The 24,553-nt window shown below is 35.8% G+C and overlaps 1 protein-coding gene and 1 non-coding gene across 2 annotated transcripts; one reads left to right on the top strand and one right to left on the bottom strand.

Annotated features, from left to right (window-relative positions):
* Nucleotides 1-276: 276 nt before the first annotated feature.
* TRNAA-AGC (transfer RNA alanine (anticodon AGC)) lies at nt 277-349 on the bottom strand. The gene has a single exon. It is a non-coding gene; the product is annotated as a tRNA-Ala (tRNA).
* A 10,748-nt stretch (nt 350-11,097) lies between these two features.
* LOC150108294 (uncharacterized) lies at nt 11,098-23,886 on the top strand. Its single transcript, XM_090415730.1, has 7 exons — nt 11,098-11,200; nt 16,424-16,482; nt 16,657-16,725; nt 16,842-16,874; nt 17,159-17,287; nt 20,872-20,913; nt 23,767-23,886. Exons 1-7 carry the CDS (start codon nt 11,146-11,148, stop codon nt 23,776-23,778), a joined length of 399 nt encoding a protein of 132 aa, XP_090271856.1. The 5' UTR covers nt 11,098-11,145; the 3' UTR covers nt 23,779-23,886.
* Nucleotides 23,887-24,553: the final 667 nt, after the last annotated feature.

Raw genomic sequence — 24,553 nt, 5'->3', positions numbered from 1 at the left:
GGTAACAGGATTTTCCATCCTGAAAACTTGGGTCCTTACTCCAATCCCGAAAACAGGTACTGGCTTGAGATACAGGCAATTACAGAGCAGAAGTATCATATAATCTGCAGTAAACGGCGGAGTTCAGACAACGGACTGGAATGATGTATGCATATAGTAACTGTAATTTTGTAAGATGCCATCAACTGATTGACTGGAAGAAAAAGAACAACAGAAAATAGAAAAATAGAAATGTGTATAAAGAAGGGAAGAGAAGAAAGAAAAAAAAAAAAAAACTGGAGGCGCCGGGCATCGATCCCGGTACCTCTCGCATGCTAAGCGAGCGCTCTACCATCTGAGCTACGCCCCCTTGCCCAATCAAGGATCTCTCCATATACCTATTGACGTTATGTTTCAGTCAATGTCATGCTTTCATTTATATCTTACTTGACCGCTTTTTGTTATTCATTTATTTAACATAATGCCTTCTTTGTGTTCTCATTACATTAATATATTAAAAGTAAACCGTATGAAGAAACACTTTCCTGTTGCTAATAAAAATACTAGCTGATGATTAAAAGTCTTAAATATGCTTTTTATCAAATTATATCAAATATAATATCCAGTTTTATCATGTTTTTGTTTTACTCCTTTGTATGCTCATTTTCCAAGTGGCAATCGTGCCAAACGTCCTTTCTGCATCCAATTGGTCTTTGTGCCTCCTTTTTTTGGTAGTAATAATTTTTTCATTGATTTAACAAACCAAATTAGAGTTTGTTATAATTCAGGAGAGAGAGAGAGAGAGAGAGAGAGAGACAAAGAGAGTATCGTTATGAAATAGTCTGCTTCTTCAAATCCATCTGTTATTCTTCCAAATATTCGAACGATCGGATATTATTTTCTTTAATATGATTGTATTTCTTATATGACAGAAAGATCCCAAAGTGTTACGTATCATTAACGTATTATAGGTTATAAAAATTACTTTTCCAGAGATCTTCACTTTACTTCCTTTGTAATTGGTTAGTGGATGGGCTGTGCACTTCTCTCAGTAACTAGTAAGTATTGTGCTTTTACTGACCTAAAAAGGTGAGGTTTAGTAATTCAAGGCGTAGACCTAACCTAATTAAACGTGAAAACATCGTCTAGTGGAAGGCGACGTCCATTTATAACAAATTTTTTACTCCTAGCTGATGAGACTTCAAAAATATCGAAGTGATCTGGGAAAAGATCTTCAAAGTAAACATAACAATGCACAAGTTGTAGAATGTGATTTGCATTAAAGGTCACTTTAGATAACGAGTTGTTGTTGTTTGGATTTATTGGTATATATTGCTTGTTTGTCTGTTATTTGCTGGATTAAAAAAAAAAAAAAAACGCGCGACTTCGTGAGAAATCCCTTCCACCTCTATCAATTTCTTTCATTGTGTAAATAACTCACGAATGAAAATCATATTTTTATGTCCAAAAGACTGGAAACCTATATCACATTTAGCACGATAGGTTGGACTAAGGATTAAATAATCCAGAAATCCTGATCTGGAAGAAGAAGAAAATATAATTTTTAATTTCTTTAAATTGTCAATAAATAGGATCTAGTATTAGGAGATAAAAATCACACAAATTTGTAATATTCACATACGACCAGGGTTACATGTTAAATGTATAAAACTATATAAGAGCTTTAGTAGTACACTAGATGCCCTTTAGGATGCCATTTAGTCTGAAAGATCTGGGTTCGAATCTCATCTTCAAAGAAAAAAAATTATAAGCGATTTTCAGGTGGAGATACATGAACCTAGTCTGATAGGGAAGCTGATAAAATTTCCTCCAGAAAATGGGTGCTTTTTTATTCTTTAAGATAAATAAACCTACCAAAGTATACACGAAATTAACTATCAGACTTTGTGTAAATAAGATTAACCAATCTGTCGTAGTAATTATTAAGTTTTTATGAAGTCATGTTACTTGGCATCATGGGAAATTATCTAACTTATCTAAAATTGTGGAAGGTGAGATAAGATACACTGTATACGATATCCAAGGTTTGAAAGATGAGTTCGGTTTATTTAAAAATATTTAAATAATTGGAAGAAGAAGAGTGGAACATTGCGTCCTTCAATTGGAAAAGACTTGAGTTCGATTCTCGTCATGACGAGAGAGAACTTCATATGGACTTTTTCAAATGGAGGTGAGTTATCCCATCTCGGAGGTAACAGTTTTTCCTCCCAGAAACTCGGGTTTTTCATCCCGCAAACAGGCAAATCGCAATGAGAACAACACAATTTACAGACAAAAATACTGTTTCTATCATGGGCAGTAGATGGCGTCGATGACAATAAGTGGTAGGGGAGACGGCGAGATGTGTGTAGCGGTTTAGAGTATATAGAGCAAAAATAAATTCAATCTGATGATTGAATTTCAATTATCAGACTGAAACATTGCTTAGCGTGGCACTATTTATCGATCCACGTTTATGGATCCAAAGCAAATTTCAAAATATGTTGTGAGGTCTTTCTCAAAATCGTCATTTTCCAGATTATTACATGCTATTGCAATACTGCCCATGAGAGATAGTTGTCGCAAGTTTTTTTTCCCCTTGATTGGTAAGCAAGTAAACTTGACTGTTATACTAAGAAACAATGTTTTTTTTATCCCATACTTAAGTGCAAAAACTACTAATTCTTTGATGTGCCTTCTGTAGAAAAATAGAGGGCACACGTGTGCAATATCAGTAAAGAGGTTCACACAAGGCCGTCTCCAGATTAGATCGCATGCTGAGACTAACAATTAAATATCGCCTCTGATGAATTATAAGACAAAATATACAAGAAAATCTCCAATTGCTATTTTGTTTTTATTACAAGAGAAACATTAATGCAAAACGATTACATAATAATATAATAATGTACAATAAAACTGCTTATAAGCTCTTCTAAATTTAAATTATCAGCTATGTCCGCCTCTATCGATATAGTTGCTAGACCAACCAATCCCTCTCGGGTCATTGCTGTTCGCAAATAATTTGTATAATCAGTTTAAGCTTGGGAAAACTTCTTTCCTAAGCTAACACGAATTGTTAGCGTAGCGACGTGGCCCTACCGCAATATGGCTGAATGAGTACCCTTATTCAGCCGCACCGTGAGGCAGACGACCTCTATGTTACACCCTGTCGACAGTACTGGATTCACATATGTGTATCCAGTACCGTCGTTTATCACATATGTGTAAAGACCTGCAGATAGAAATCGTATTTAAAAAGTGATTAGGGATCGTTTTTTTAAGTGTATTAAGAAATACACTTAAAAACTGCCTATGAAAAAAACAACAACCAAATATAATAATTTGACAAGTATATTAAGTGTTAAAAAGTAATTACTGAATATTGTTAGGATATTGCCATCTTATTTTTTTTCTAGATTATTTACTAGAAATGAAAAATTGTCGCCACAAGTATGTGCAGCTTTTCATTGCCTGTACTCAGAATTATATCTGTAATGTTGAGCTGCTCGCACACGCAGTGCAGTGCTCACTCTGAATGTAGTATCGGTTCTTAATCATATCATGAAGAACTCTCTTTCCTCAGTCATGCCTACTACATGAATTTCCAACAAAAAAAGCAACTTATGTTTAGTACTGATGCACTTGTTTGAGAATACGGAACCTCAAGCCCCAATCCTTGCCTCTAATCAAAAACCCCAAATTGTACCCACCTCTATGTTCTCCTCAAGTTGAATTTTAACTGATACCTGTGCTTCCGTTTTCTACTCCAACACCGAATTACAGCTGTCACCCTCCCCCAGCGTTTAAATGTTTATGAAATGACTTAATCCATTGTTCCCTCAGCTGTTCTCTCCTCAACAATATTCTTGATCCAGTACTAGACACGACATTTCAAATTTATCTTTTTTTTTTTAAATATAAATTCAAAATGGTGTGAGTAACCATAGCCGCAGTCATTAATCGAAGTTTGAAAAAAAAAAAAAAGAAAAAGTAATTGATCTTTTTACGTGGTGGTGGTTCAAGAAGAAGTTTTCTTTTTCACGCATGCCTCTTTGCTTTTTGCAGATTAGCTGACGTATTGTTCATTCAATGACTTGGTGGGATAACTGATTTTGTTTTAATTTATTAAATATGTAATTAGAATCTACTGATATTAGATTCTAATTACATATCGCCAATTAACAGAGCAATACCAGAGTGTTAATTGTGTACGAAAAATCTAGAGAAAAGAAACCTGTGAACTTTCATTGTCATGAATCTGAACATGCTGAATTAAAATCATAGCGTGAATGACTTGGATATACTGGACTCATTGTTAACATCAATTTTTGCTACAATATATCTCACAGAACATAAAACAAGTAATTTAGTTTATCAAGTGGGAAAAAAAAAATCATAGTTTCGAAATATATTCTTTCGAATTACAGAAACAAATGTTTTCATTTATTTTTATTCATTTTAATTTATTAATCAAAAAATTAATTATCTAACGTCTTTTCAATTTGAAAAGAGAAAAAGGAAGGCTAAGTTTAACACTAACAGTTTTATGCTTATTTTCACATATTTTAATTTTACTTTAATAATAATAATAATAATAATAATAATAATAATAATAATAATAATAATAGTAGTAGTGTGTGTGTGTGCATTTTATTATGGTTTGAATGCGGAAGCTACAGTGCATGCTCTCTCTTTCTCTCTCACACACACACACACACACACACACACACACACACAATGTGCGCAAGCAATTTAATCTTTTAGGAAAGGGAGAGCGCTGGACAGGTAATGTTTGTGTCCTTGCATTGGCATGATCAGGCTGCAAAAGCTGTACACTGGAGCTTATGTAGGAAACTGTGGGTTCCCAACTTGCTAAACCCCTTGGGTTTAGTAAATAGTTGGAACCTACAGTTGAAAATGCAAAGATATTATGAAACTTTAAAATTCAGACAGATATACATCTGGAACTTAATATGCCAGACATCACTATAGTTGAATAATAATGTATGGCTTATCAATATGGCAATATCAGAAGATAGTAGAGTAGACGAAAAAATTCGCGAAAAATTGACCAGAGATCTGAAGATTGGAGTCCAATGCCGTTGGAATATTGGAATAAAAGGACATCAACAATTCCAATTGTTATAGGAGTGCTAGGAGGAATACCAAGAGCATTTATCAAACGTCTGGAAAAGCAGAGCCTTCTGGATATAACACCATCTCAACTCTAGAAAACAGTACTTTTGCAATGATGCCATTTTTTTTTTTTTTTTTTTTTGTAGGTACTCGCTGTGTTTGATCCATTTAAAGTGACAGTCAATATATAAAGGCCCAGGTATATTTAACATGTGTTATGCAAATAGTTTCAGGACAATAGCAAGTGTTGGCATTAATAATACAATGATATGCGTGACTGTGTAATGTGATTGGTTATGAGGCTCTTGAGTTTGTAATAACTAATATCTGGGTTTTGGTACTGTTTGTTATGATTGAGTTGTTATGAAAATATCTCGTTAATTCATATTGAGATCTTGTTGTGCTTTGGAGATGAATATGTTAATATCTTTGTGAATTGTTAGTAGTGCATTGTCGTCTGCATATTTACGAGTAGCTCTGTATGAGGAGGTTGTGAATATCGTTTATGTGCATGTTGAAAAGGGTGGGTGATAGTATTGCGCCTTGAGGTACTCCGTGTTTGGTGCTTGGCATTTATTTTTGTTATCTGAATTCTGTTTGCCAGGTAATTCCTGAACGAGGTGTATAGCTTTCGCGAATTCCAATGGAGTATACTTTGTTCAGTTATATTCGGTGGTCGAGAGTATCGAATGCTTTTTTAGATCTAACAGTATAAGTATGGCAAATTTATTTTTATCCAGAGCTTTGTATATGGCGTCCGTAATATCTTCTAAAAACGCGACAGTGCTTTTTGTTTTGTGAAATCCGTATTGTTTTTATGAGATTATATCGTATTTTTGTAAGTAATTTAGTGTATTTTTTTTTTTTGTATAATTTACACATTCCTAAAATGTGTAAATTATACAAAAATTAAAAAATTAAAAAAAAAAATCGAATCCACTGGTGGGGTAGGGGGATGTTTGTGAATATCTTTAGGTGGAAGATGATTTTCACTGCCGGTGTGAGACTAATACTGATATACCGGTATTTATGAAAGCTGTTATCGGTAATTGAAGAAGTCGGTAATTTTGAAAACCCTACTTGGAATTAAGCATAAATTCAAACGATTAATTCGTTAATATGCTGAGCCTGGGCTCAGCACACTAATGGTCCAGTTCCAGGCTCATGTTAATCATTGCCAATTTGTGTTAAATTATTTCTTGTCCACTCAAAGTAATATTTGAATTAAATTTGAATTAGAAAGAATTAAAAGGTTCGATTCTAGTCACCGATAGAGCATTCTCTCCCCCCCCTCCCCCCATCAACTGATTTTCGTCATGCTATCTTTGGAGAGTAGGCCTGTTTTCTTCCGAAAACTCGGTTTTTTGACTGGAATACCCATCAAAAGGAGTTCTACGTTTTCCCTGCTTAAAAAGAATTTTCCACTTAACGAGTTGCCTTGATTTCGACTTAAAACGTGCGAGGAAGAGAATTATTATTATTTTTTTAAATGAGATAAGACATTCCTGTGATTATGTACATTTTGTTCAATAGGTTAGTTCTTAACAATTAGAATAAATAAATTCTAAACAAAAGAGACGATCTGATATCATTTATTTCGAGGAAATCCGTTTCGTTAAGTCACCTTGAACTATCTCGTTATATAGAGGAAACAGATAATTATTCTTTCTGTCTCGCTTTCTTTTTCCTGGTAGTATGCGATTTGAATGAAACGAATGTTTACGGGAGTGTTGCATTTAACTGAGAATGCTTTAATCAACTTCCCGCTCCCCTTCCCTACGAAAACTTTCTCTGGTTCCCGTAAGATGTCTACATAAGAGGGTATTTGTTTCAGTGAGTATTTGCGCATTCGATTTCATTCTGCGTAATTCGTTTCGTGGAATTCTTTGACATGGTATGCTAGTCAAGAGTTTTTAAACAGCTGGAAGTTTAGCTGGGTACGAGAGGAAAGAGAATCTCTATCGTCCTCTTACCCTTTCCCCCGTAGATCATAAATTGTTCATCTGGAATATAAATTGAATGATCTGAATTTTAATAATCCAGGTGTGGATTATGAAAATTTAACCATCTATTCATATTTACCATTGACATTAAATTCCCTGTCAATGAGCCGAAACACCAAATCTTTGTATCGATTTTTCTAAAGCTTATCCATTCAACTTATACACCTCCAAATCAAAAATTAGAATAATCAAAGAAAATGTGTTGAATGATTTGCAATTCTACTTTATTGCATAGAAATTATTACCAATATGAATTAGCATCATCTAAATCTACGTACTTTGTAGATTATATAACCATAAACACATAAAATGTAATGTACTGTTATTTGTAAACATTCACAAAATTAGAATAATTTTTAACGTGGCTCAAAATTAGAATAATTTTTAACGTGGCTCAAAATATTAGAATAATGCGAAAATAAATGCAGAAAAATTATAGTCAAAGGGAAAATAATAATTAGTACTTTGTGCATTCCCCTTAGCTTTGATAACGGTTCGTAAACGGTTGGGCATATTATTTACTAGCAGTTCAGTCTTTTTTACCAAAGCATGCCCGTATGGTCTGCAGACTAGAAACAAGTTCAATTTTGTCTCTTGGAGCAACTTCTTGAAGACGTTTCTTCATAATTTCCCACAGATTCTCAATGGGGTTTAAATCTGGTAAGTTTGCCGGCCAAGGAATTATTTTGAGTTACCTTTCTTTGAGCCATCTAGTAGTAGTATAGGAAGTGTGACAAGAAGCTGAATCTTGCTGAAAAAGGAAATCACCATCACATAAATGTTCCGATGCCAGAACATAAAGTGCTCAGGAATTTCTTCGTACACTTTGATATTGATTCTTTCGTACAATAATACACGGCCACCTGGACCCTCTGCGGTCATACAAGCCCATATCATGACAGAGGTTGCAAATTTCACCGAACGTTTCAGACGCCAAACACGTATCCTTTGATGACCACGAGGCACACACAAAACATACTTTCATCACTAAAAAGTATCTTTTTCCAGCTCTCTTGACCCAATAAAAGTCTTTGCTTACACAATCGCACTCTAGCTGCCTTTTGCTTGGAAGTCATAAGCGGCTTCATCTTAGGCACACGTGATTTAAAACCCAATTTGTGAAGTCATCTCACCGTCGTAGATTTAGACACATTCACACCTGGTTCTTTCCATCTCCTGTGAAAATACGTTACACTTCGGAAGCGTTTTTCTTCACGATATTCTTCAATCTCCTCTCATCACGTGATGTAGTTGTTACTTTTCAACCGCTATTGCAGTGATTATTTTGATAATCACTGCAATAGCGGTTGTACTCTTTCAATGCCCTACTCACGCTTGCATGAGAGCATCTCAATTCCTTAGCTATAAACTGTTGAGTTTGGCCTTCTCTGTGTAGAAATACCATACAAAACTTCTTAGCTTCCGATATGTCACTCGTTCGATTCATGTATAGCAAATGATTAACTGGAATCCACGCGCAAACGATTCCTCACTCACGAGTCAGTCCCGCAACTACTGAAATATGCTATTTCAATGCTCTCCTCAAAACCAATCGGAAAATTTTGGAATATTCCAATATTTTGAAACACGTAAAAACTTATTCTAATTTTGTGAATGTTTTCAAATAACAGTTTTCTTATAATTTATATTACATTTTTATGCGTTTAAATGGGTGTATAATTTACAAAGTCCGTAGCTGATGCTAATTCATATTTGGTAATAATTATTTTCTATGCAATAAATTAGAATTGCAAATCATTTAACACATTTTCTTTGATTATTCTAATTTTTTGATTCGGAGGTGTAAAAAATAAAAAAAAAAATTTTAAATCATCTAACGCCTTTTTATTCCCGTATACGGGGAGTAGGCGAGGCCATTTAGCCCTATCTAACTTTTGGAGACTGAGTGGGCAGTTCAATCTCCACTGGTACCAATCAGAGATAGATGGCCCAAGGCTATCACTAATTAAGCGGTACGCAGTGAAGAGAGACGGCTCAAATGTGCCGCCATCTCGTGGTCCCTAACCCTAACACAATATATTTAATGTCTGAAATAATGTGGGTTCTACGGTCGATTTTCTTGAGTTTACGGGACGAAAAACCCGCTTGCCCGTGCAGAGATCGACTAACTCGGGAACCGGTCGAAAAAAGGCTTAGAAAAATTTCCTCTAGTCGCCGACTAGACTCGAAACCAAGTCTTCCTTCCTTCGTGCGGCCAAGCGCCGTGGTGGGCAAACGCCACATCCACTGAGCTACACAGGCTCATTTCGGAGGTGTATATAACTAATATTATCTTCTTATCGAATCGACTATATATGCATTTGTTCACATTAAATTTTAAGCCCTTGTTTACTTTTCCAGTATTTTAAGATTGTCCTATAAAGAACTGAGGTCGTTCAACGAACAGCTAACAACTCGGCCCATCTTTACATCATCAACAGAGAGAAGCTTACTCAAGATTTGAACCACAATCATTTTATATTAAACAACAAAAGTCCTAAACCACTCCTAAGAACCTGAACTCTTTGAATACCCACTTTTAAATAATGCTTTCTGTCGTCAGTTAACCAAATTCCTATCCACATTACTGGAGAATCATTAGTACTTCTCTGGTACCTTTTAATCAATAGGCTTTTATGGAGACTGCTATCAACAGCTTTGATAAAATCCAAACAAAGCGCACCATAGCCATTATATTGGCTTACATCCCTCGTGATCCCATAAAAAAAGTAAGTCATAACCCGATCTACTCTCTAATGAAACCATGCTTTGGTTTGTTCTACAAGTAATTCCTGTCGAGAACATCCTGGATATGACTCCTAATTAATTTTTCCATTACTTACTCTATAACACTAAGGAGATTTACTGGTCTATAATTCTCCATTTCGCGTGATGATCAGCTTATATGAACTGTAACAATCTTTACAGACTTTCTATCAGAAACACTCCCAGTGTCAACAACTTATTGAAAATGATGAAAAGTATATTAATTAATCCTAACATACGTTTAATTTACTACCAAGTGAGAGATGTCATCCCCGCATCCGATCTTATCAGTTGCCAAGTAATTTAAAATACCAAATGTATCTTTAGAAAAGTTTAACACCACATCCAATGAAGAGAGATTTTTTTTTCTGAAGAATGGAGTTGACAACGTTTTCATGAGATAGACTAACATTCCTGTAAGTATAGTCTATGTACATTTTGTTTAATTGGTAAGCAGTCCTTAACAAGTAGAATAAATAAATTCAAAATAAAAGAGACAATCTGATAGCATTTATTTCCAGGAAATCCGTTTTGTTAAGTGCCACCTTGAACAACCTCGTTATGTAGAGGAAACAGATGATGAATGATTCTCTCTGTCTATTTCTTTTCCTGCTTGCATGCAACTTTTAAAGAAATGAATGCTGGTGAGTGGTATTGGATTTTATTAAGAGCACTTTAATCGATTCTCCTAAACGAAAACTTTCACGATTCTAAGCTGTACGGATCCATACCCGAATTTTTCACCACTAAACTGAAATAATACGTTGTTCCAGTAAAGTAGCTATACCTACAAATAGGGTGTGTGTGTGTGTGTGTCCGTATTTGCACATCCGGTTTGATTCTGTTTGCTTCGCTAATAAAAAATGATGACTTTTTGAAGAGGACATCTGCAAAAAGATACTTTCAGCTGAGGAAACAAGTGGTTGATGCACAACGAAAGCCTTTATTTGTTTTAAACTATTCTCCGTAACAAAAACTCATGCGTAACACACGGAGAAAGCTTTTATTTGTTTTAAACCAATCTGCGTCTACTATTCTCTCTAACAAAGACTCATGCGTGACACTCTTCACTTTCCTGTTGAACTCAATGCATCTGGTCTTCGTTCAAGGAAAACCACTTCTTCCCCTTTGTCTGTCATTCTACCCCCTACTGTGCTGTTAAAATCCTCGGTTTCAAAACAGGTCACAACCATAGAGCAGTGCACAGTGCCGAAGAAGTTTGACGTTTTCGTATTCTAATCTAAAAACTTGCTAAGCCATGTTCGTGAAGCTGTCCATATTATTTCTTGTGATTGCTGCTGTCTGGGCAGCGAGTAAGTGTTTTGTCTTTTTAATCACAAGCGAAATTTACTTATTTCATTTGCGATCAGTAATTATTTTTATAAGCACATGTAAATATCGAGTGTTATTATAATTCGTATTTAAGAAAAAAAAAAAAAAATTCATATTTCAAAGGGTATATCCGCGGCCGATGCGAATGAATGCTTGTAACGAAGAATAGAAGACAGGAAAATATAGCTCATAATTTTCTCTTGTTCGCAAACAGGAGAAAGAGGAGGGGTGTGATAGAGACCACAGAGTTCTAAAAGAGTCATGGGATAATAGTTAGAATTTTTTCGAGAGTGGGAAGCGGACGAAAGCATCCATGGAAGTTGAGAATGAATACAGTCAAGAAAGGGGGAGACAGCTAGATTTTTCTCGTGATTGAAATGTTTGATTTTGGAGGTGGTGAGTGCAAATAGTATCAATGAATTCTAGATAAGGTATGATAGCTGGCGTAGCTGATATGTGATCTTCCTCGATCGGTCCGTGACTCCCTAGAGGTCTCTGGTAATAATAATAAAAATATAATTTAAAGCATAAATGTAGATAGGAACAAAATAGAACTGTTTAGGATCGGAAAGGGAAGATTTCGTATTTATATAAGATCAGAGGGGTGAGGAAGGAATTTCGCTAGTTTGTTATGCGCTTTGAGAAAACAATGCAATAGCGCAGACCCTAACGTTCAATTATAGCATTTAAAACAATGTGCTGCGTGATTGTATCGTTTTTAAATTTAATATATAATCGATAGATTATACAATAAAAACAGTTAATTTGTATAATTTCTCGATTTCAAGAGCACCCATTTCTGCAATAAAATATTGTTATGTTTACACAACAGTATAATATTTACATAAATTAATACTGTGTGCTCAGTTTTGTCTACGCCTTGTAGCAGCTTGGAATTTGTATTATTTTTGTTGTTGGAAGAGGTTTTAAAAAATGTGTAGAGGATTGCCAGTTATTCATCCCTAATTTTGTATATTAGACGGAAATAAAAATGCAATTCCTTTGCATTGCTTTCTACAATTGCAAGTTTGAATGTTTGATAACCATATTTGCAAAACTTTCATCGTAAACTAAGAGCCTTGAAAAAATAACTGAATTTCGAAAAATGTTTATGGATAATCCCATAGTAATCCTTATAAGGACTGGCTTAAAGGGGCGAAGCAAGAATGTAACACCTTATCCCTACACTGTAGAGGACAGTGTAGGGATAAGGTGTTATTGAGCTGTTAAAGCTCTGATCATGGCAGGAGGGTAACAGCAATAGCCGAGCCTCAGTTAGAACTTCATTGCCTACAGCATTGTCATCCATTACTCTCCAAAGACCAATCCCATAGTACTAAAGCATTGTGTGTTTTAAACCTTTCGTATGTGAGACTTTCGTTGTTATTAAACAAAAGTGATTATATGATGATAACTTCCCTTATTGGCTATCCAGATATACATATATATATATTACATTACACATTTCTGTGTGTGTATATATACATCGAAGAGCCAAAACTTGATGACTAAGTACCTAATATGATGTTGGTTCTTCACGTGCCGCCGAAACAGCTCTTATCCATCGACGCTACAAGATTTCTAAAGCTCAACCACGTAACTGACAAGAGTTACGTGGTTGAGCCGGATGTTCTGTTCCGACACAAACCACGGATGGTCGATTGATGTCTGGGGAATTTAGAGGCTAGGGAAGGGATACCTGGAAGTCTTCCTCATGTTTCACGAGCCATTCTCGCACAATTCCTGACATTGTGGCATGGTGCATTATCCACTGAAAGAAGGCACAACCAGAGCGGAATGTCGTTGTCATACGAAAGGATGTATACCTGGTCTGCAATGATGTTTAGGTAGATGCCATAGTTTCCTGCACATGAATGACTAGACCCACGGTTTCCCAGCGGAACATTGTCCAAAGCATTACACTGCCTCCACTGTCTTGTTTTCGTCCAGGGTGCGCCCTTGTGCTAATACTTACTCGGGTAAACGCCACACACGTATCCGGCCGTCCACATAGTGCAACAGGAAACAAGATTCATTGGACTAGACGACCTTTTTCCATAATGCTCGGGGCCCTTTGGAAGCGCTTTCAACGGTGAACTGTGCTTAGCATGGATACTCAAAGCGGCCTGCGGCTACTCAGCCCCATTTTCAACAGGGTTCGATGTACTGTATGTTTTGACACTTTAACCCGTCAACAGCATTCAAATTACCGGCGAGTTGCGCCACAGAAATCCTTCTATTGACTTGTATCATCCGGGATAGCCTTCGCTCACTTCGAGCATCGATGAGCTGTGGTCAGCCCACACCTTGCGGGCGGTTCTTAGTTCCCCCCCCCCTCCTCCGACTACTTTTTGAAGGTACTCACCATGGCTGACCATGAGCACCTCACAAGCCTTGCCGTCACGGAAATATTCTGACCAAGTCTTCTGACCATCACAATTTGGCTTTAGTCAAACTCGCTGAGTCCGTTGTCTTTCCCATCTGAAGAACAAGAATAAGACATTAGCAGAGCTCAGTATCAGGTGTTATTTATACCGTTTCATGACCTGCACAGGCGGCGTCGTTTCCCTGCAGTTGCTTCGATTTGCATGAAGACATGCTAGTCATAAAGTTTTGGCTCTTCGGTGTATACACACACAGAAATTGATAAACGGATCTTAATGAAATTGAAAAGATTTGGGTATTCAAATGACAATGGTGTACTTAGTAGTATCCTAAGATTGGATCCAAAAATCCTTTTTTTTTTTGGCTGGGGGGGGGATTGTAGGGAGGATCCTGTACTTTTTTCTTAAATTAACTTTTTCCTATTCTTATCTACCAATACTATTAAATAGCAAAAAGAATACAGAACGGTGAAGAATAAAAATGTACATTGTCATAAATGCACCCTTTTTTAGGAAGACCACCTCCGATGTGTATGCTGTTCAATGACCTCATCCCATCTTCCCTTTCTCTTAGGCTCAATTGCGTGTCACGACCAATTAACTTGGCTTCTTAAAATCCTAATACTGATTATGATAAGGGGATGATTACTATCTGCAATGTGTGACATGATTGTAAATTGCGTGTGCTCTTCTGGTGGGTTTGTCTGTTTTGCTGAAAAAAAACCAAGTTTCCGAGGAAATCCTTGCTAAATTCGTATGAGATCGGCTACTTCATCTTCAGTTGAAAAGCCATGATAAAGGTTCTTCGCATCCTAGACGGGATTCGAACTCAAATTTTTCTAACCTCCGTCTATACCGACTGAGCTACGGAAGCTCTTTGAATCGTGTTACCACCATTAATTCTTCTTTGTGCGCGTATCCTATATTTATTAATACTACTGACTCAGTCCTCATGCTTTTTACTTACATTCTCACCGTTTCGATTTCTTTCTAGAAACAAATAAGATATTATTATTATTACATAACGCCTCCAGGGAGTCCAAAGACTCATCAAGGGAGGGAACCTACTCTACAACTCTCCGTCTCCATCACTCCACCAAACTATCAACTACAACTACCTTCCTTTGAGTCAAATGATAATCCAGGCAAAAGCAACAAGTCTATATGACAAAATAAAAGAAAATGAAAGTGAAAATGAAGGAGGTACAACCAGTGAAACTTTTATAGCAAGTCGCGGGTGGTTCTACAATTTCAAAAAGCGTATGGAACTCCATGACGTAAGAATCCAAGGTGAAAGCGCAAGTGCTGATACTAACACCGCAGAAATATTTCCCAATATTTTCCAATGAATTGAAGGAGCTTATTGAGAAGGAAGGCTACACAGATGATCAAATTTTTAAAGCTGACGAGACTGGCTTGTTCTGGAAAAGAATGCCATCGCGCACATTTCTAGCAGAGAAGAAAAAAACACAAGCTGGATATAAAGTGTCAAAAGACCGATTAACACTTTTACTAGGAGGTAATGCATCGAGTGATTTAAAATTGAAGCCACAGTTAGTGTACAGAGCGGAAAACCCAAGAGCTGTTAAGGGCTTTACAAAGGACAATTTACCTGTTCATTGGCGTTCAAATAAAAAAGCTTGGGTGACTCGTTCAATTTTTGAAGACTGGTTTAAAACTTGTTTTTTCCCTGAAGTTAAAAGCTATTGTAAAAAGAATGATATCCCTTTCAAAATTTTGCTTTTATATTAGACAATGCGCCAGGCCATCCAACTCTATTGACTAACTGAGATGAAAATGTCAAGATTCATTTTTTCCCTCCAAACACAACATCAATTCTGCAACCGATGGATCAAGGTGTTATCTCCACTTTCAAGGCTTACTATTTAAGACGAACTTTTGCTCAAGCTATTAAAGCTGCAGCAGAAGAAGATTCTTGGACTTTGAGTGAATTTTGGAAGAAATTTAACATAAAAGATGCCATTCAAAATATTTATGAATCTTGGCAAGAGGCGACTCAAAGCAACATGAGAGCCGTATGGCATAATATCTTGCCGCATTGTTCAAAGGACTTTGTTGCCTTTGCAACACAGAAAGAGGAAATCTCAATAGAAATTGTGCAGATGGGCAAAGATCTTGGTTTTACAAGTTTAGATTGTAACAATGTGAACGAATGTATTGATTCTCGTTCAAATGATCTGGATGATGAAACCCTTTTGGAGTTGGAACAACAACGAGTCTATAAAACAGAAGAAGACGAAGATGACCCCACTGATGTCATGGTTGAAGAATTTTCCTTTGCTGACCTTTCAACTTTTGTGAGAAAAATCGACGAAGCTTCCGACTTTCTCATAAATGCCGACCCGAATTTGGAAAGAAGCATCAAAGTGACACAAAGTCTTAGTAATGTCATCAAATGCTACAGAAATCTAGTACTTGAAGAGACAAAGAAGACAAGGATGGTTCAACGAACACTAAAAGACACTTTAGTAAAAAGTAAGTTACTGTATGCTAAAATTAAAGCAATATTTGTTTTGTTTTCTACAACTTTTATATGAGTTTAAAAGGATTTTATTTAGTTAATAATAATAACAATTTCTTTTCATTTTTAAGCATTTTTATTATCCTAAATTTTTGTAATAAACAAATTAAATTGAAAACCTTTATAAATAGACCTCGAACAACGCGGTTTTGCATAGCGCAGACGCTTCTTGGAACCAATTAACCGCGCTATACAAGGTATGCCTGTATATTTGATTTCCTGCATTCATTTTATGCCTTGATTACATTTAGTCATTTTATGCGTTTATTTATTTTCAGAATCTAGAAAATCAGCCTCTGCTATTAACAAGTGCATCAGCGATAAACTCTTTGAGGGGGTATGTACTGCATTCTGACAAGTATTATCTTTGCATCATGTAAATTTAAATTTATTTGCGTGATACATCTGATATGTGTTTATCTTTGTATTATCTAGTATTATCTAGTATTATCTTTGCATAATGTAAATTTAAATTTATTTGCGTGATACATCTGATATGTGTTTCTTAAAGGTCTCCGATTACCAAGAGAAACTTGAAAAAAATAAAAAAGCAGGACCTGAGATTTCTGTAACAAAGCGAGTAAGTATTTTTAAGACAAATAAAAAATTAGTGAAGTCTATTCTTCAATTCTTCTTCTTATTATTTATTAAGCTCATATGGTTATTCGCTTTACAAGGTTTATATTATATTTACAGCTGTACAGAGAACAACTCATGGAAGAAGGTGTTGTAAGTGTTAGATGCTATTTTGGTATTTCAAAAATGTTAAAGATGCAAACAAAATCTTAATTGTAAAAATCGATTAAAATAAATTAAAATTTCTTCACTTAAAAAGTTTATAATTTCATGTTTGTTAAGATGTCCTTAAATATTGTAATTATTATTCCATTAAAAAGATTTGTCTGTTTTACTGATGGACTAGTAGTTTCTTGTTGAATCTTGAACTACTTGTTTTAATTATTACTTAACGTTTTGCCTTTTTGTATAAAAACAATCGCATGTTTTAAATACAGGTGACATCTCCAGAAAAAAACAAACTCGTAGTTGACAAAGCTAAATACGTGGAATACATGAAATCGAAAGGAAATAGCGAATTAGGTGAAGCACTTCAAAAATGCAATGACGATGAACAACAAAAAGAAGTAAGTTTTCCAAGTTTTTTTTCTTCTTTAATTGCTTCAAAAAATCTTCCTGAATATGATTCGCTTTATTACTTTTCCTGTCACAGAAAGGAGCAGGATTTCCTGTCGCAAATTTAAGAAAGAGTGCCTATTCTTTCAAGTATACATGAACATACCAATAATGTGCAATTCTACGTGATCCGCACGCTATAAGCTGCCTTAACCTTTGCTTAACTCTGCCACTATATGTCACACTATCCACTCATAAGAGAGGCTGAGGAAACTACAACAGTGAGTGCACTGTGCGAAAGAAGATAAGGAGAAAGGAGAGAGAGAGAGAGAGACGAAACATTGATGCATTTCTTTTTTTTTTTTCTTTTTGAATTGATAGATGTATTTAAAAAAAAAAAATACAAAACCCCCACTACATATAGATTTCTGTTCCAGATGGCAGAGGTTAGCTAGAATGAAAATAGGAGGAGAAATTAGTTGGATGAGTTTGAAATTGAACTCTGAATGGATATTGAGCAGCAGATCTCGCGTTTTAGGCATAGAAGAAAGTAAAGAAGTGAAGGAAACTTAGTAAAACAGCGCCTATGAAAGTAGCTACAGTAAAGGCAGAAATAGAACGTCTAAAAAAACTGAATGGACTGACTCCGTCAAGGAAAGAAAGTGTCATCACTTAATTCCGTTGCCCTCTTCGGAATACTGTTGAGAATTTTTAGGGTGGTTTTTGGATGCCGCTTTACATCACTATTCAGAAGCAATCATATGTGAAATTTTGTATAAGGTTAGCATTTATCAGGTTTGATTTTGCCTGGATATGTGCGTATTATTAAGGGAAAGTAAGATGAAATCCTTCTCGAGAGAAAGAGGACATAACTCTGTTGTAGTAGCAGTGAACTTAAAGTTGAGATATGTGTATTCTATTCCTCCTGAAACGAAGAGGAGGAATGAGTAATCAATAAAGAAAAAATTCGAGGTCAATGAGGGGAAAGTCATTTAGGTGTAGGAGAAAGAGTACAAGCAAAACAAGTATGGAGTACCGAGGCAATCCAACATTCACGAAATAAAAGAAAAAGCCATCCACTGACGCAGAAGAAAGAAATGTAGAAAAAAGCGAACTTCAATTACAAATGATATTATCATCATTAACGTATGTTCACTAGGCATCCACAGATGCTGTATGGTCACTCCGGTGTTCGGTGATGTGCCACACCCGGCCTCACATGCAGTCCTGTTGTATGCTTTTCTGGAGGCTTCAACTCTCTGAAGATCAGTCATTCCACGCACGCGCGCGCACACACACACACACACACACACACACACACACACACACACACACACACACACACACACACACACACACACACACACACACACACACACACACACACACTATCCATCCATCTCTTTGACGGTCTACCGCTTCCTTTTTTTCCAGGAACTTTACCTCCTTCTATTACTGTTCTGAGAAATCCTCCTTCCATTCTTTCAATGTGTCCAAAATATTTTAACTTTCTTCTGTCAATACCCTTAAGGAGCCTTAAAATGCTACTAATCTTTTCCTGGTGAGAGGACTACTCCAAATTTTCTTTATCCACTCTATTGTACAGTTCCTCACAGTATTCTTTCTATCTGTTTTTGATTTCCAATTCTTCTGTTAGAAAAGCTCTATTCTGTCTTTGATGACATTGAAATGGTAGGAGGCAATAAAAAGGCAGTTTAATAAGTTGATCTTCATGTCAGATCATCAAATACATCACAAACATAATGGAAATGTCAGTAATGATTTGCACACGTTATTCCAACGTGCGTAAATAGCATTATCTACTGGCCCTAATAGTATCCTCCTGCCTCAATTGGGATTGGAAACTAACATGTATCCTATATCATTTCTATAGTTTTCATACTGATTTGGAAGTTCTTATTTAGAACTGAAGCAAACTCGTGTTCTGTCATCCTAAAGATGCATCATCCTCGTCTGGATACAAGACATGGAAAGGTGTTTGGAGAAAACTGGGGGGGGGGGATGGCCAGCCAAGGACCAGACATTCTGGGAATCTCACATTCAATACGCAGCGTAGCAGCCTCAAAGAAATTTTTATTCCACATAAAGACATTAACAAACATTTATACTACAGTGGAATCCCAGCTTGTAGAGTAAGTAGAGAACTATGCTTGCAGCCAACCAAACAAGCGCTCAGGGATAATTTAATCATTCATCTGTGCAAGAGATTAAGCTTTGTCTTTAAGTAATGTTACGATGATTACACCGTAAGAGAAGCGAAAGCACGGAAGTTATATAATTTCCAGGAAACTGAGTCACTGTACGAGGAAAACAAATGTGTTTAATCCATTCCAATTAAATATCAGATTTAAAAATTTAAGTACGCTACGTATTAAATGCTTCAAAGTGACAAACTTCTAAATCCTTAATGAGATTTACAAATACTCTTTGTTTTTTTTTTCAGTTAATATAAGTCAATATACAGCTAAATGTGTAATTGTTAAATTTGTTGTAAGTTAGTTTTCTCGAAATTTGTTTGCATTAATACAATTTCAACAATTTTTACTTCCAACAATTTCACGATCAACATTAACAGTTTTCCTTTTTGTTTTTGTTGATATTGTCATTTTATATACAAAGACATATCACACAATGACATTCTGTACCTTGGAATTAAAAGCAGCTGTTCCTCACTCTGGAAAGGACATTTAATTATTACGTGTCTTAAGCACAAAAACAACAACAAAAAAAAAAAAAACGCAATTCCTCACTGAAAGAATAGTGTTGAAGCATGACTGCAAGTCTGGTGATTGCTAACACAACCTTTAACGCAAAATACTAATCAAAAATTTTCAAGTGGAATTCCAGTTACACAACAACAAGCATTAAACGTATACAACATTAGAACTATTGTTGGATAAATTTTATATTCTTCAGATACATTTAGTTTAGAGATTAGATCATTAGGTCGATTTTGCAATTCATCTCTTTTTGTTCGCACTTTTTCACAAATTCTCCAGCTATGTAAGAAAAATCTTACTACTTTTTTTGTTTTCTTATGATAAATATGATATACTCCTCAATGACTTATTCTTTCATCGACATTACCAAGGTCTGTATGGCATCTCCAATGTCAACCGCATTGGAGATGTTTTATTGTGCAAAAGGGTCCGTTTTACTCATGCCAACTTCCAACAATTTCACTGTTCGTAGTAATTCATTTTCATTCTACAAATATCATCCAAGTCACTCGTTAAATGTTGAGTTGTTTCCTATCGCTTATGGATCCAGTCACTTCCTGTTAGTTTCCGGCTTTCGCATGAAAATACCTGCTTGAGAGAAAGTGTTGATTCTTTATGAATAGTCATCATTCATAGAGATCATGAAGGCTAATCTAACGATGAAACTTATTGTTGATTAGGATCACGGTTTAGACAAATAACTTTCGATTATTTTGAGTAGTTATGTACATAGTTCTGTTAATAAATAAATAATAACAATTTTTAATAAAAATCTGAATAATAAAAATAAAAATCACACTTTTCAATAACTTGAGAAATTATAACTGACTAAAGCAATATTTCATTTATTTCAGGCTGGAAGAGTAGTGGGATGTATATACACCTCTCTTAAACCGGTAAGTTTTGGACGCATGAAATTCATATCAACATACACACATTTCCTAAATGCTTTGGAAATGTGTGTATGTTGATTTGTAAGTTTTTCTTACAAAGTTACAGAATTCAACCCGTCTTTGATGGACGAGGGCTTCAATAAATGATGAGAATGAATACACTATAAAATATTCTGATGCATTTTGAGTCTGTTCTTGTTTTTATTTTTTTTTTTATACTTCAGTTTAACAGAAGAAAAAATATTGTACATGATGATGTTATATAGAAAAAGGAAAACAGACAGACAGACACGCGCGCGCACCCCCCCCCCCCCCACACACACACAGAGGAAGAAATTATAAAATAAAGAAATAAAAATAAAGGAAAGATAACGAATAGATTGAAAAGAAACAACACAATCTCAATAAACTGATTGTATTCATCTTGATTACAGTGCTACTAAATAATTATTGTCATCTTGTGTGTGACACTGACACCAGGGCTCAAAGATAGAGGATTCGACGTTAATAACAAAACAAAATAACAATAAAAATAATAAAAAAAAAATTAAAAAAATAGAAGAAAATTATTTGTATTTGCAGATCTAATCGAATCGAGCAAGTTCACTTAGATAACAAAACATTATGAATGCTTTTCTTATGATTATTAAAGTCTTCCTTACGTAATTACGTCGCAGCATTATTATATATTATCCTGAAATCAAAAACCCATCTATAAAAACGAAAGAATAATGGTTTTATAGCTTAGTTCATCGCTCGTAATTCTAGTATAATGATTATACTGTACTTGTATGTATGTAATATATAATTTTGCATTAAAGAAATAATTTTAAGCTATCTTTAGAACAATACTGGAGATCCTTTGCGTGGCTATTTGCTTGTGTTTCGGAGTTTTCTTTCATGATTGCTTCACAGTATTTTTTTTTTTTTTTTGACTCCCACTTACGAAATGTACGCTATCTATTCGGAAAATATCAAGAATTTTCCGGACACTTCAGCAATTTATAATTGATACCAGCAGGGGAAATATCGGGTATTTCCCCTTCTGGCTTCGATCTCATCCTGCACCCTTGACAAATGCTTTCCACCAATGTGCGGCAGACATCAGATGGAATTTGTCTCCATTTCTCCATCAAAGCGGTAATGAGTTCAGCGACAGAGGACGTGCTGCTCTGGACCTCAATCAACGCTCCAATTCGTCCCACACTTGTTCGATGGGGTTGAGATCAGGACTCTGCGCGCGCCAGGGCAGTCATTTAAACACGCTACCGGCCAGGACGTCCATATTACCACCATGGATGCGAAGTGCATATTAAAATTGTAATACCATTGATATTACATTGAAATTTATGATGGATACGAAGCTTTTGAGGATGCGTATTTGATCTTTAATGGCCGGTAAAGCGGTTAATACCATTTTTCATATCATTCCATAACAGGTGCAGCTTTGTGGCACCATTATCCTCTTGATAGTAACATGGATCCGTACCACATAAAAAATCCATAGTGGAGGCAGCACTTGATTATCCAGAATATCAAGGTACTGAGCTGCCTTCATGGAACTATGGACAATGACTAGTGGTCTCACTCTAAACCAGCTGAATACACCCCCACCACCAAACTTTATTGTGAGTACAACACACTGTGGTAACATGCGTTCACCCGGCTGCCTTCATACTCACACCCTGCCATCAGACTGGAAACAGGTGAAGCTGGATTCCTCGCTCCAGAGTACCGTTTTCCACTGGTCAGTTGTCCAGTTCAGACGCTCTTTGCACCAGGCCAGACGAGTTGCCTTGTTCGTTGTTGTGATGTTCGGCTTGTGTGCTCCTGCTCTTCTGTGGAAACCAGTAAATGAGGTTCTTTTGGTACAGTATTAGTGCTCCTCCATGGTGTCACTGGCACTCTGAAACTCATCACGGATGGCCTGTGCCGATTATAGCTGGTTTTTGAGTGTCACCCTCCCCCCACCGGCGAAAATGACTGACAGGTACAGGAGTGTGTTCCTGTCAGTCATTTTCGGCGGCCTCGAGTGTTTTCCTGCACTAGTGATGCCAGAACGTCACCATTTGTTGTTCACGTCGCCAACCATTGATTTTGGATGCTCCATTTGAGCGGCAATAGCACGTGTGACATGCCACCAATGTGGCAGCCCACGATGATACCTCTCTCGAAGTCACTGAGTTCACGTCGTGTTGTCATATCACCTGTATTCAATTGCTACGGTGAAATACTCATTCATACTATCTGTACACCGGTTTTTATGCTATTAACAAACCTGGAATGTTCCATAACTTCAAATAACAGGGATTCCGGACAATTATTGGTAGATAGTGTATATCTATAGCAGATTTATAACACGGGTGGGCCAAGTTTTTTTTTTAATTATATCCTACAAAATCTCTTATTCTGTTATTTGTCTCCTCATTGCATTAGGTCCAAGTGGCATGTAACGGCCATATAACTTGATTTCATAGATACCTAATGATAGGCATTTAGGGTTATCTATGGTTATCTATTATGTCCGTTAACTGCGTGTGTTTTCTAGCTGGTTTGTCTATCTTGCGAAATGAAAACCCAAGTTTCCGGATCCAAAACTTAAAATTAATACAGATAAAAGAAGGTAGTTATGAATAATTATTCAATCAAAGTCAGTTTACTTTCCACTGCTGTTGATGTAGAATTAATGAATCCATCAGAAAGGTTTCAAGTATTATATATGACGTATAATAAATTAATGAAGAGGAAAAATTCTTTTTTGATATGTCTGAATACTCATTTAAAAATCATCATAAATTAGTAAATGATATTATTTTTGTGTTATCTCGTTTAATATAATTGCCTGTTTTATTTCAGTCCTGCCAATAAACGCGGTGTCTTCATTCACCCACTACTGTGTTTTGGTATTGGTATGGTTAATGTTTGTGCAATTTTTGCTTGTTGTTTCATGAATTTTTAGAACGAAATAGTTGGCGCGAATATTGACCGTTAAAATGGTCTAAAATGTTATTAAAGGTAAATAAAAAGATTCAGTTTTATTTCAGTATTCGTCTCATTTCTTGCTTCATTTTGATAAGCATATACTCTAAATCTTCCGAGAATAAAGTAATTCTAATACTGAAAATTAATACAAAGTATTTTCTTGTAAATGTCTGAAATGCATAATTAAACTTAAACGAAAACGATTTTTTTCTAAATTCATGAGTGCATGATAATAATAATGTATCAGATAAAATGGCAGCTTCTGTTATATGCTTATAAAAAACACGCACACACACACACACACACACACACACATACAAGCTAAGCTTTGATCGAAAGCGATAGACAGCTTCAGACATGTTCAGGAAAGTAGCATACTGGGCACTAGTGTCAAGATCAAGATAAGATAAGATAAGGAATCGTGATGTGATTGGTTTTTGATATGATGCCATCATTGCATGTGTGACGTCATGAGATTGGAATGTTTGGAATTTTTCTGGGGACCATCTGTGTGAGTGACGTCTTGTTGTTTGTTTTGTTCGCGTATGGAATTATGGGTGATGGTTGGAGATAACGATTTGTGTGTTGTGTGGTGTTATCAGATGAAGATAAGTGACGTAATTTGTTAGTTGTAAATAAGTGACGCGATTGTTTTTAATGG

Source organism: Typopeltis vanoorti, chromosome 3 (assembly GCF_054136105.1).
Source record: "Typopeltis vanoorti isolate ZY-2024b chromosome 3, IOZ_Tvanoo_1.0, whole genome shotgun sequence".
Classification (NCBI taxonomy): domain Eukaryota; kingdom Metazoa; phylum Arthropoda; class Arachnida; order Uropygi; family Thelyphonidae; genus Typopeltis; species Typopeltis vanoorti.
The sequence above is the reverse complement of the archived record's forward strand: the minus strand, read 5'-3'. Positions and strand labels throughout refer to the sequence as shown.